Source organism: Lolium perenne, chromosome 4, assembly GCF_019359855.2.
Source record: "Lolium perenne isolate Kyuss_39 chromosome 4, Kyuss_2.0, whole genome shotgun sequence".
NCBI classification, from domain to species: Eukaryota; Viridiplantae; Streptophyta; class Magnoliopsida; order Poales; family Poaceae; genus Lolium; species Lolium perenne.
In genome coordinates, this window is record NC_067247.2 from 20,373,769 (window position 1) to 20,386,501 (window position 12,733).

General features: G+C 44.9%; 2 protein-coding genes across 2 annotated transcripts; both read right to left on the minus strand.

The window, feature by feature from the left end:
* Nucleotides 1–1,205: 1,205 nt before the first annotated feature.
* LOC127324021 (uncharacterized) lies at nucleotides 1,206–4,062 on the minus strand. The gene is made up of 4 exons (XM_051352125.2): nucleotides 3,842–4,062; nucleotides 2,268–3,167; nucleotides 1,940–2,089; nucleotides 1,206–1,820 (listed from the first exon to the last, which is right to left on the minus strand). The coding sequence occupies exons 1-4, from the start codon at nucleotides 3,857–3,859 to the stop codon at nucleotides 1,455–1,457; spliced, it is 1,434 nt and encodes a 477-aa protein (XP_051208085.1). The 5' UTR covers nucleotides 3,860–4,062; the 3' UTR covers nucleotides 1,206–1,454.
* A 1,066-nt stretch (nucleotides 4,063–5,128) lies between these two features.
* LOC127324017 (F-box/LRR-repeat protein At5g02910) lies at nucleotides 5,129–8,387 on the minus strand. The gene is made up of 4 exons (XM_051352122.2): nucleotides 8,151–8,387; nucleotides 6,089–6,985; nucleotides 5,768–5,917; nucleotides 5,129–5,651 (listed from the first exon to the last, which is right to left on the minus strand). Exons 1-4 carry the CDS (start codon nucleotides 8,163–8,165, stop codon nucleotides 5,295–5,297), a joined length of 1,419 nt encoding a protein of 472 aa, XP_051208082.1. The 5' UTR covers nucleotides 8,166–8,387; the 3' UTR covers nucleotides 5,129–5,294.
* Between the last annotated feature and the right edge of the window lie 4,346 nt (nucleotides 8,388–12,733).

Here is a 12,733-nt window from a genome sequence, read left to right on the forward strand (position 1 = left end):
GGACGCCATTAACGTCACTTGAGCAAAGGTAGGCGACGGGGTTTTAGGCTTCCGAGCCGCTGACGCATCAGCCCCGCGTTGCTTCACGTCTCTTTTCATTGTGTCCGGCGTGCCCGGAGCGTCCCCTGTGAGACGGGGACAGCCTCGGAGCGCCGGACACCATATCGGGGCGCGCCGGACAAAAATGGGGTTTGAGGAACGCGGTTGGAACCGTTTTTTGGTCTGGCGCGCCCCAAATTGCTTTGGGGGACGCGACTGGAGATATTCTAAATAAGGCTGTAACCTCGTCGTCCCGATCGGCAGAATCTGGTAGCCCTAACCACCTCTCGATGCGCAGAGGCCACCCCATGCGAGGAGAGATCAGGCGGCTTTCTTTTCCTCGTATCCGATTGTTTCATTGTTTCAACAATTTCTGATTTCGCTAGCCTTTGTCATGACAAGATATATTGCCTTTTCTATTTTTTTTCTCCTACACTAGTTGACGGATCAGGTTCATGCAACCACGCTTCACGGCGAGCTGAATCTCTTGTGCGTGCGTGCAATGTACTTTTGCTTGAGGAACCAATGCAGAAGAGCAGCTTCGACGCGTGCAGCCACCAGGCCTGTGTGGATGTTTAAACGGCCAAACCGAAAAACCCTTGCGAATCCTCCTATTAATTCCCATCGCATGCCAAACATAGGATTGGGACTAGTAATGAACTTCCCAAGCCTAATCCCCCAACTAATTACCTCCTCCAAACTCCCATTCCCCGTACCCAGAGTTGCCAAACACGCTGGGAGCAAAAGAGTTCTGTCGAGGATGACGCAGAAAGAGTATCTAACTGGCACGCGGGCCCCACTTTTGCCAAAGGAAATCCTTTTATTTTTCTCCAACGTACTATAAGAGTTAGTACGATTCGCGAGCGAGCGATCCGTCGGCACTCCTCGGGAATTCATCATGTCCAGCCCAGAAAGCACTGACAATGCAAATTGGCTGCTCAACCGTTTCCACTTGCAAAAAATATTCTACAGTCAATGCACAACATGAAAAACAAAAGATAACAGAGGCAATGACATGCAACCCAGAAACAAACATGCCAGGGAACTCACAGGCGCCAATAAAATAAATTTAACAAACAGAGATGAGCTTACTCAAAGGACATTCAGAAAAGAAAATATATTACAAGGGAGCTACTAGGCACAAAATGAAAAACATTCGTCCCAGAGACAAGCTAAACAATCATTCCTAAGAAAACAAGCTTAACCCTGTACAAGCTAAACAAACATCACTACTTGGATGAAATGTATACAGCTACCAGTGTTCAGGTGCTCTTCAAATAAACAAATGAAACATGAAAAACTACCAGTGTCGTTTGGACCAAAGTGAACTCGATCTGAAGATTAATTTTTGACAGTGTCAACATAAGTGCAAATGTGCGGTAACACCGTAACAGTAACAAGAGCAAAAACAAATCTCAGATGCCCAGGGACCAGTCTTCATCGAAAATTATCTCTGGCAAGAATATGCCACCTCTAATCCGCTCAACCACCATTTCTTCCTCATCCTTCTTTGGAAATTTCAAATTACGAAGTGATGCATCAAGAGCATCACATTCTTCGCATATCATGTCTCCTCTAAGAATTATCTTCTGCAAGTTGGGACATCTCACCAACATGGATCTTATAAATGTAAATTGTTGTTCTAGTGAGTTAAAGCCACCAAATTCTAGCTCTTTCAGCAGCCTGTTCTCAGAGCCATCAAAGCGCATTTCCCACTGAGGAGTCACTCTGTCACTGTACATGCCACCTCTAAAACCAGCCTCGCATGGATGATCCGATACCTGTATTTGTGTGACCAATTGTGTAATTGGAATAAGTTTAACATTCTTCTGCTATTCTTTTTCAAAAGCTGAATCTCCAAATGTGGAGAAAAGGGAATGAATACGGACAAAGGCATTACCTGAATACGTAATTTTTCAATAGATGGTGCTGCTACCAGAAAGGCAGTCGTCCATAAAATGTCAAATTCAACAAAAATGCCACACACAGACAGCTTCTTTAGCTTGCTGAATGCAGGGCGGAGTTCCTCTATTTCAGGTTGCAACCAAACCTGATCACAGGATAAGGAAAAAGAAGAATGAATACACAAATAAGATTATCAAAGAGTTCACAGCTATGTTTGTTATGTACAGTGCATAACTCGAGCATATAGCTCTCATAGCTACGAGGCTGTGACAACATGATGAAAACAACAAAATACCATTTAGCGAAAAAAAAATAGTACTTACAATTTCTCCTTGGAAGTCCAATGTCAGAGTGTGTATGCTTGCTGTTCCATGTAGAAGCTCACTTAACTTAAACGGACATTGATAATATGCTGCACCAAATGAGAGTTCTAATTCTCCAAGAGATGGGACAAACCCAAAGGTCACTGGGACATTATGAGATTCCCAAGTACCGCATATCAATTTCTCCAACTTCGGGAGGCAGACCAGTTCGAGTCTCTCAAAGCGACACTTGTCGAATTCCAGAAAACAAAGTTTTGAGTTTGGTGCATCAATCTTAAAGTCAGAGTACATGCCGGTATCACAATAAGAAAGGCTTAGATGCTTCAGTTGCTTGCAGCAGTCAAACAAGACATGGTGCATGTCCAATTTGTCAAAGCCTGCATTTTGTATAGAGAGCTTTGTGAGGCAGTGGAGCACACTAGGGTAGGCACCGAAGAAAGTATCAATATCTTGAGCTCGCTGCAGCATATCCTCGTCACTACGATCTAAAGGATTTGTCTTGTCAAGAATGGTCAGATCCAAATCTTTCAACAAACCACTGTCAATTGCGTCACCTATTAATGGGCCAACTTCGCACAAGGAAGTGTTGATTAAGTAGAGTTTAAGGTGCAAACTTGAGATGGTGGATTCTCTCTGATGATCAGCCAAGAAACTCCTGGTAGCTTTGGTCAAAGACACCATAGCTAACTCCTCCCTTTCATTTGCCTCAATAGCTTCAGTGCATGGAACAGATAGGAAATCCTCGACATTTATGCTGAGTTCAGGCAGCAACCAAGGCAGATGCTTCCACCGTGTAGAAAGCACACCTGTGCTTACAGCCATACGTAAACTGACTCTACCCAAGATAGACAGTAAAATATCATCTGTCAGCGAGCTGAGCCTATCTTCGTCCTCCAGATGCTGCAACATAAATCAAGGAAACGTTATTTAGCTGCCACATAACAGAAACCCCAAACAGCAAAATAGGTGCACAGTGACACGAACAATACTCTATCTAGAGCATGAACTGTTTGATAAAGCCGAATGGCTATCGGTATCTGGGCAACCTGGTGCCGTCCAGATTCATCAAGGTTTTGTATTCATGTCTGTATGAAATTGGGTATATCGGTCTTTTATTTCCTGAGAATTAATGCAAACATGGAGCCAAGCCGCTGCAGACCTGACCCGGTCAACACCATACGTGCAACTATGCAGGAGCTACCCTCCGTTCCTAAACTTAAGATAGGGTAGCTGAAGCCACTAACTGAAAAATTATGATATATACTTCCTCGGTTCCTAAACATAATATGTTTTAGCAAACTAAATTGACTTGCCAAAAACGTCTTCTATTTAGGAACAGACAACAGAGGAAGTACTTCAGTTATTGGTCCACATAGTAGTTACTGTAGGATATTTCTAACTAAATGCAGAGAATTGTAACTAAATCCAACTATTCAGAGAATATGTAGAGTTCACTAATTAGTGAGAATCTTTGCAGACGAGGATAATATGTAACACATATACACGTTCATCATAATCTTACAGAAATTAAGCCACGATTGAGAAATAGCAAGGCCTCGTCGAAAGTGGATTACCTGCTGGTGCTCCAGCATTCTTGCTGCCGTCGTCGAGCGCTTAGGTGTGGGCGTGGCGTGGAGGAGGTCGTCGGCGCGCCGCGAGTTTAGGGTTCGGCCGAGGGGGGGGGGGGTGGGCGGAAGGACGCAGTGCGACGGTGGTCGCGGGCCTAGGAGGTGGCGGTGGTCGCCGGCGGGAGGCGGCGGCGGTAGCGGCGCGTGGGGCGGTGCGATGCTGCGGCTTGATCAGTGGAGCAGAACCTGCAAGAGATACTCGGGGAAGAGAAGGGGTCCCAGAGCCACGGGCCATGGGCCCTCTGTTACGGCCCATAACAAGCCCAGTTACAAAGATACAGGAACAGCAGGAGCAATTTGAGAATATCAGCAGGAGCAATAAACTTCGTCACATGAATAAACACCACAGAAACAAGACAGTGAAGGTTTGCCACATTGCTCTGGTAAACACGCACAGTGATCAGGAAACATAGAAGATAGCAGAAGCAATGATATGCATCTCAGAAACAGACATGCCGCGCATTATGCTTGAAGCGAAGATGAACATACTCAGAAGACATTCACAAGGGCCAGCATGATCAGTTCACACAGCAAAAGTAGCAAGTATCTCACAAATTCACAAAGCAATTTGCAACAGCAAGGGCGTCTTTCATGTTCTGTGAGAGCGAATCCTAGAACCAGATAGAACCGTTCATCTCATGACATGCATGACAGGAAACGGTCTCATTTCTTGTCTTTGCCCGCGATATTGAGCAGCTGGAGCCCAAGCAGTAGGTGGTTCAAGTCCAGGAACACCTTGTTGTTCAAGCTTGCAATGGTATGGGCGATCTCCCTGGGTCTGAGAGCGACGGAAGCAAGGTTGTTGGCGATGGCATGGCCTACCAGCTCTACACTCTTAGCCTCACCCTGCTCGGATATAAGAAGAAATATCAGTGTAAGGATCACGTGATCTAGAACTCGGCATAATGAAATTTATACAAGTACTTAATTCTCAACAATAAAGACTGAAAATACTAGAGATTAAATTGGTCAATTCAAAGACTATGTTCAGTCATAAGAACAAACATACCACTGAAAGTCTGAAACTATGAACACATGAAAGTCTGAAACTATGTTCAGTCATATGAACAACATACCATTGAAAATCTGAAGCTGTGAACATAACACAAGTGGTATCAAAACCATCGATCATAACTCAACTAATCAAATGTACAAAACTAACAGCGTTAGGCTCAAGTTCTCCCAAACCCCACAAGTGTAATGAAATATATGAAGCTGTGAAGACATGACAACAACAACAACAATATATGCCTCTAGTAACTATCACTGAAACTGTGTACAAGGCAAGTAGGTGAAGCCATACGATAAACATCTAATCTCGAAATAATTTTTACATACAAAACTGCCTTTCACGCGTTGAATACCAAACATTGTTTGTGCTGAGATACAAGCCTTATGATTACAACTTATCAAAAATTATCTGGGGTGAGAATATGCCATCTGTAATCCGCCTTATGATCATTTCTTGATCATCCTTCTTGGGGAATTTTGAAGGCGCACCAAGAGCTGCACAAAAGGAGCACTCCTCGTCATCTTTGAGAAATATCTTCTGCAAGTTTGGAGATCGCTCCAAAACAGATCTTATAAATGTGAACTGTTGTTCTAGTGATCTGAAGCCAACAAATTCTAGCTCTTTCAACAACCAATTCTTCGAGTTGTCGAAGTCCATATCCCACTGAGGATTTCTTCTTTCAGAGTTTGTACGTCGTCTATCTTCATCAGTCAAGTCTTCCTCATCGCATGGATGTTCCCATACCTATTTGGGTGAAACGTTGATACATATGTAGATGGATTTCAGTGTTTTATCAAAACGTAGATCTCTAAAAGCAGAGAACAAAAGAATGGCAACATAATAATTTACAATTGTGTCACCTCAATCTGTAACAGCTCGATAGAAGGTGCCGCCACAAGAAAGGCAGTAGTCCATAAAATGTCAAATTCAACAAAGATACCTTGCACAGACAGCTTCCTTAGCTTGTTGAAAGCTGTGCAGAGTTGCTTAGTTTCAGTTTGCAACCAAATCTGATCAGAAGATAAGCAAACGAAGAATAAACAATTTGCAAGCAGAGAGGAGGTTATCACAGAATTTACAGCTATGTTTATTCTCTATTATGAATGAAGAACTCTAGAATTAACTTTGATAGATGCGACAACACAGTGAATAGAACTTTGCAAAAGTAAACAACTACTTACATTTTCTCCTTGGAAACCCAAACTAAGAGTATGTATGCCTCTGGTTGCATGTAGAAGCTCACTTAATTTAGTTCCACTGTTAGCACATACTGCACCACATGAGAGTTCTAATTCTCCAAGCGACTGGGCAAAACCAATGGCCAATGGCATATCTGGAGACATCCAAGTATCCCAGCTGAGCTTCTCCAATTTAGGAAGGCAGACCACCTCAAGTCTCACAAAGCGACACAAGGTGAGTTCTAGAACGCTAACTTTTGAGTTTGGTGCATCAATCATAAACAAAGAGCTAGCACCAGTATCACACTGATAAAGGCTTAGATGCTTCAGTTGCTTGCAGCAGTCAAACAGAATATGGTGCATGTCCAATTCGATGAAGCATAAATTGCGTAGAGAGAGTTTTGTGAGGCAATGGAGCACACTAGGGCATGCACTGAAAAAACCATCAATTTCTTTGCCTCGCTGTACCATATACACCTCACTACAGTCACGAGGAGCTGTCTCATCAGTAATGGCGGGATCCAAATCTTTTAACAAACCACTGTCAACAGCGTCACCTACCAGTGAGCCAACTTCGCACAAGAAATTGTTGATCAAGTAGAGATTAAGGTGCAGACTTGAGATGGTGGATTCCCTCCGATGGTCAGCCAAGAAATTCTTGGTTGCTTTAGTCAAAGACATCATAGCTTTCTCCATAGCATCTGCCTCAGTAGGATCAGGGCTTGGAACAGATAGGAAATCCTTGACATCGATGCTTAGTTCAGGCAGCAACCAAGGCAGATGCTTCCACCGTGTAGAAAGCACACCTGTCCTTGCAGCCATACATGAACTGACTCTCCCCAAGATAGACAGTAAAATATCATCAGTCAGAGTGCTGAGCCTATCTTCATCGCCCAGGTGCTGCAACAAAAATTACAGAATCATTATTTAGCTGCCACATAACAGAAACCCCAAACAGAAAAATAGATACACAGTGACACAAACAATACTCTATCTAGAGTTCGATAAAGCCACATATCTCCCAAGCAAACTTTGTGACCCAGTGCCATTCAGATTCATCAAGGTCATTTATTTATGTTTGTATAAAATTGGTTGTTTATATATATTGAGCTGATATCTCCAGATCATTAATACAAACAGGGAGCCTATTCCATTGCAGATCCGAAAAGGCTAGTACCACAACTGTGTACAGCTGTGCCAGAGGAGCTGTACTGTTTATATCTCGTGCTAAAACAGTTGTATAGTTTCAAGATATGTTGGGAGGTTCGAGCCTTAGAAGTACCATATTAACTGATAATAGAATGCTAAAAGATTAAACTTCCACTGGTATACCACAGAAGAATATATCTCCACGTATGGGCTTAAATAAAATGTTCATTTTATTGATTCTAAAAAGGGAGTTCCGTTTTAGTACTTCACTATTCCTAGAAAAAGATGCTACGCATCAACACAACGCTTTCTCATGCATCAGACCTCATAAAGAGCAGAAACGTATTCAGGATCTAATCATGTATGTTCACTGAAGTGCTAGATTAACAGACTTATATTAGTATGAGTTCAAGGTACAGCTCTTTGTGTAGTGCAATATTAAGAGAGGTGAATGCAACAAAACATGAACAGCTTTTTGTGTAGTGCAATAGTAAGTGTTTTACCGGAACAACTGAACTCGGTAACTTAGATAATCTGTAACAACACTCAAAAATTCAGAATTCGTGCTGCATATTTTAGTTATGGTTTTATCTAAGTAAATGTATTTCCATGGATGAGAATTTGTGGTATTACATGTGCAACAGAATATAGTAAGACTTTTACCATAAAACACTGCCATGGATTATAGGACTACCTTGCAACAGATATACTTGATTCTTTGGTTGACAGAGCAAAGAATTGTTAGTCAGTTTGGGTTCTGGCTAGCTGCGTGCATCATCGTGATTTAAATTGGTGAATATCCAGTGTGCCGGTTGCACTTAGAAATTAGGACGATCTGTTTCAGGTAATTATGGCCAACGCGAATAAGAATTAGCACAGCTACCGTTCGGAGATGGTGGATTGGTTATTTGGTTACCTGGTGCGGCGGCATGTTGCTGCCGTCGCTGACCGCGTGGGCGGGGGCGGGGCCGGGGCCGGGAGCGTGGAAGAGGTCATACGGTCGGCTAGGGGAGCGGGGAGGAGGAAGGACGTTCCGAGGTGCCGTGATGGTCGCCGGCGGGAGACGACGGCGGCGGCGCGTGGGGCGGAGGACTGGAGGAGGGGCGGTGCGATGCGGCGGTTTCTTTTTTTTTTTTTACGTATGCGATGTGGCGGCTTGAGCACGGGAAAGACGCAGGATTATCTGCCTGCACGCGGGCCCCATATTGCCAAACGAATCCGTTTGTGTCAAATGAGGAAGTAACTATGATTTAGACTGGATAATTGACACTTTTCCCCCTTTCCCCTCTCTCGAGTGAACAGTAGTTTTGAGAGTCTCCTTTGAAACGCCGGGTCGATCCCGAGCCCTTCTTGTCGGACTAGCTGGCCGGAGGTGGCAACGGAGAGACGCCGGAGTAGATGTATATAGTAGTAGCTTTAGCTGTGGTGCTAGAAGTTGGCTTTATGCCGTAGATTGGCATTCCGCTAGATCTTGCTGGCCAGATCTGGCGACCGTTTCTTCTCCTCGCGCTCGTCGCAGCGCTTCCGTGGTGGGAGCAAGGCGGCGGCTGTCAAGGGAAGAGGCTACTCCAGCAATAAGGCATGTGGTTGGCTTAATCGTGGAGTTGGTGGCGACGGTAATGGCTCCAGATCCTCTTTCTTCGCTCGTCATGGAGGCGATGAAAGGAGAGGCTCGATGGGCTGCTGCTGCTGGTCGCCGAATCTGCAGCAGGGGAGAGCTTCTGCTTCTCTTGGGAGACCATTCAAGCCGGCATCTTCATCGGTGTATTCCATGGCCGAGCGGCGGCCTCTCCCTCCATCAGTGCAAGTGACGGTTTTCTCCGGCCGGCGACTAGAGATCATCTTCGGGAGCTTCCTCACGCCGGCATTCTTGTCGTTGTACTTCATGGCCGAATGGCGGCCGCTCTCGCCTCTGGCGTCAGTGACGGCTTATTCCGGTTGGCGTCTGCAGGTCTTCTTCAACCTCCAGGCTTTTACGCCATTGTGGAGGCCCTTTGGCTCCAGTGCAGCAGGCTCCCGCCTCACCATCCCAAGTGGCTCTGTCCCCGGTGACGGTGAGGTTGACTGCGCTGTCCAGCTGAATGCGGTGGAGAAGGAGCTGGCCTTGATTGCTTTTTCAATTTTATGTGTAAGGTCACAAGTGCAAAATGCAAGGGTCTATTTGTAATTTTCTACTTTCTTCTGACCCTTTTTGTAAGATGTACTTCCACTGCCTATAAGCAATGAGACTCTCTCGGTCCTTCCGGACCGACCCTGTTCAAAAAAAAAAGACTGGATAATGAGTTTAGAGAGCTGCAATGATTCTTACCTTCCGTTTCTAGATATAAAGTGTATTTTTTTTACAAAGAATCTAGAGTAGATTATAAGGGAAATCCACTTTGGCTCATAAACCATATGAACCCATTATGCAAAAATCACTGTTCAAAAACTAGGCCGATTCAGCGATTAATAGGCCGATTAATCGCTACAAGGGGCCTGACCGTGTCGATTATCATTAATCGCTTGTATTAATCCTTTAGCCCGATTAATCAGTTCGGAAGTCCGATTAATAGGTATATTTCTGATTAACTACTACACTTGGTCCAAAAAGTTGCAAAATTTTCAATGCATATCGTCAGTACAGGCGCTACCCCGCCCCAATAAGGTATGTTTTGCGAAGCTCCCGCTTGATTGCAGCCTCCAACAGCTCGATTCGCACTATCACCAGCTAGTTCCTTGCCCTCCCTAACCAGTTCATCGCAGTTGTCCAGACCTCGGATACATGAGCTCGAGGACGGCTTGAATAGGTTAGGTGGTTGAGGTGTAAGAGGAGTTATACCCTAGGTAGGTCGTGGAAGAAAATTAACTTCAAAGGTGAAAGGAGAAGAAGTGGAAGGAATGAACACAGTTTCGGCTAGTGGATTCTGATTTCCTTGTGACCTTGAAAGATTAGGTCACGAAGGAGAAGCGTACATGTTTTTCTGGGATTTTAGACTCTAAAGAAGTAGGGCCAGACATATAGAGGCTCATATCTATTATTTTTCTTACATAAACTATTTTAAGTGTTAATTTATGTATATTGCACCGATTAATAGCCAACCGATTAAATCAGTTAATCGTCTAAATTTCGATTAATCTGGTAGAAAAACAGGCTTCCGGGAAGCCCCATAAGTCGCGAAGGTAAAGGAACCGCGACTAATGGGGTCTTTAATCGCGGTTCGTGTGGCGAACCGCGACCAAAGGCCTGGGCCCAGGGCGCACGGTGGCCAGCTGGTGCACGTGGGGGGCTTTAGTCGCGGTTGGCCAGGCCAACCGCGACTAAAGGTGCCCGAAGGCCTTTAGTCGCGGTTGGCCAGGGCAACCGGGACTAAAGCCACTCCCCTATGTATACCCATCCAGCAGCCAACACTTAGCCATTTGGAGCCATTCTCTTCACAAACTTCACAAGTGAGTGTTAGGTTTGCTTTTGGTTCCTCTTATGCACATAAGGTGTTTGATGAAATGCCCCAAGAGCATGAAACAAACATGATATGAAGTGTTGGAGCCACACTTGAGCTTTCTCATTTATTTTTTCCTCCTCGATCGCGGTTAGCAACTTGAACCTTTGATGTGTCATTGATAAAATATGCATGTGTGTGTAGTTCATTGTTTAATTTATATTGTTTGTAGCTAGTTAGTTTAACAAATGCATGATGGTTAATTATATATTTTATATTATAATAATGCAGATGAATCGGCAATGGATGTACGGTAACCGACTCTCCGGCGAGTTCAGTACGGGTTTGAAAGATTTCCTCGTAGTGGCTAATGCGAACAAGCAGGGGGGTTTTGTTATCTGTCCATGTGTTAACTGTAAGAATCAGAAGGGTTACTCTTCCTCAAGAGATGTTCACATGCACCTGCTTCGGCACGGTTTCATGCCAAGCTATAATTGTTGGACCAAGCATGGAGAAAGAGGGGTTATAATGGAAGAAGATGAAGAAGGGGATGATTTCATCGATGAAAGCTATCTTGCTCATTTCGGTGATACTTTCATGGAGGATCTTTGAAGGTGAAGGGGAAGGTGAAGGGGAAGGTGAAGAAGAGGCACGTGATGATCCCGGTGATGATCTTGGTCGGACCATTGCTGATGCACGGAGACGCCGCCAAACGGAAAAGGAGAGGGAGAATTTGGAGCGCATGGTAGAGGATCACAGGAAGGCGCTGTACCCCGGATGCGATGATAGTCTGAAAAAGCTGGGCTGCACACTGGATTTGCTGAAATGGAAGGCACAGGCAGGTGTAGCTGACTCGGCATTTGAAAACTTGCTGAAAATGTTGAAGAATATGTTTCCAAAGAATAACGAGTTGCCCGCCCGTACGTACGAAGCAAAGAAGGTTGTCTGCCCTCTAGGTTTAGAGGTTACGAAGATACATGCATGCATCAACGATCGCATCCTCTACCGCGGTGAATACGAGAATTTGAATGAATGCCCGGTATGCACCTTGCATTGCGTTATAAGATCGAGGCGATGACCCTGGTGACGATGTTGAGGGCCGTAAACCCGGAAGAGGGTTCCCGCCAAGGTGATGTGGTATGCTCCTATAATACCACGATTGAAACGTCTGTTCAGAACAAAGAGCATGCCAAGTTGTTGCGATGGCACAAAGAGGACCGTAAGTCGGACGGGAGTTGAGACACCCCGAGATGGAACGCAATGGAGAAAGATCGACGAGAGAGTTCAAAGATTTTGCAGCCGACGCAAGGAACATAAGATTTGGTCTAAGTACGGATGGCATGAATCCTTTTGGCGAGCAGAGCTCCAGCCATAGCACCTGGCCCGTGACTCTATGCATCTACAACCTTCCTCCTTGGTTGTGCATGAAGCGGAAGTTCATTATGATGCCAGTGCTCATCCAAGGTCCGAAGCAACCCGGCAACGACATCGATGTGTACCTAAGGCCATTAGTTGATGAACTTTTACAGCTGTGGGGCAGACCTGGTGTCCATGTGTGGGATGAGCACAAAGAAGAGGAATTTGACCTACGAGCGTTGCTTTTCGTAACCATCAACGATTGGCCTGCTCTTAGTAACCTTTCGGGACTGTCAAATAAGGGATACAATGCATGCACGCACTTGCTTACATGAGACTGAAAGTGTACATTTGCCAAATTGTAAGAAGAACGTGTACCTTGGGCATCGTCGATTTCTTCCGAAAGGTCATCCGAGTAAGAAAGAAAGGCAAGCATTACAACGGCAAGGCGGATCACCGGCCGAAGCCTACGGAACACTGCTTGGTGCTGAGGTATTTGATATGGTCAAGGATTTGAAAGTCATCTTTGGAAAGGGTCTGGCGGACAATCGGTTCCGAAGGGAGGCGACAGACACGCAGCCATGTGGAAGAAGAAATCTATATTCTGGGAGCTAGAATATTGGAAAGTCCTAGAAGTCCGCTCTGCAATCGACGTGATGCACGTTACGAAGAATATTTGCGTGAACCTCCTAAGCTTCTTGGGCGTGTATGGGAAGTCAAATGATAC

Excerpts from the sequence above, each read along its gene's own strand:
- LOC127324021 (XM_051352125.2), bottom strand. Across the intron at positions 2,090-2,267 it reads TGGACTTCCAAGGAGAAATT|GTTTGGTTGCAACCTGAAAT; the intron begins GTAAGTACTATT and ends TCCTGTGATCAG. Across the intron at positions 1,821-1,939 it reads TTGAAAAATTACGTATTCAG|GTATCGGATCATCCATGCGA; the intron begins GTAATGCCTTTG and ends ACACAAATACAG.
- LOC127324017 (XM_051352122.2), bottom strand. Across the intron at positions 5,918-6,088 it reads TGGGTTTCCAAGGAGAAAAT|ATTTGGTTGCAAACTGAAAC; the intron begins GTAAGTAGTTGT and ends TCTTCTGATCAG. Across the intron at positions 5,652-5,767 it reads TCGAGCTGTTACAGATTGAG|GTATGGGAACATCCATGCGA; the intron begins GTGACACAATTG and ends TCACCCAAATAG.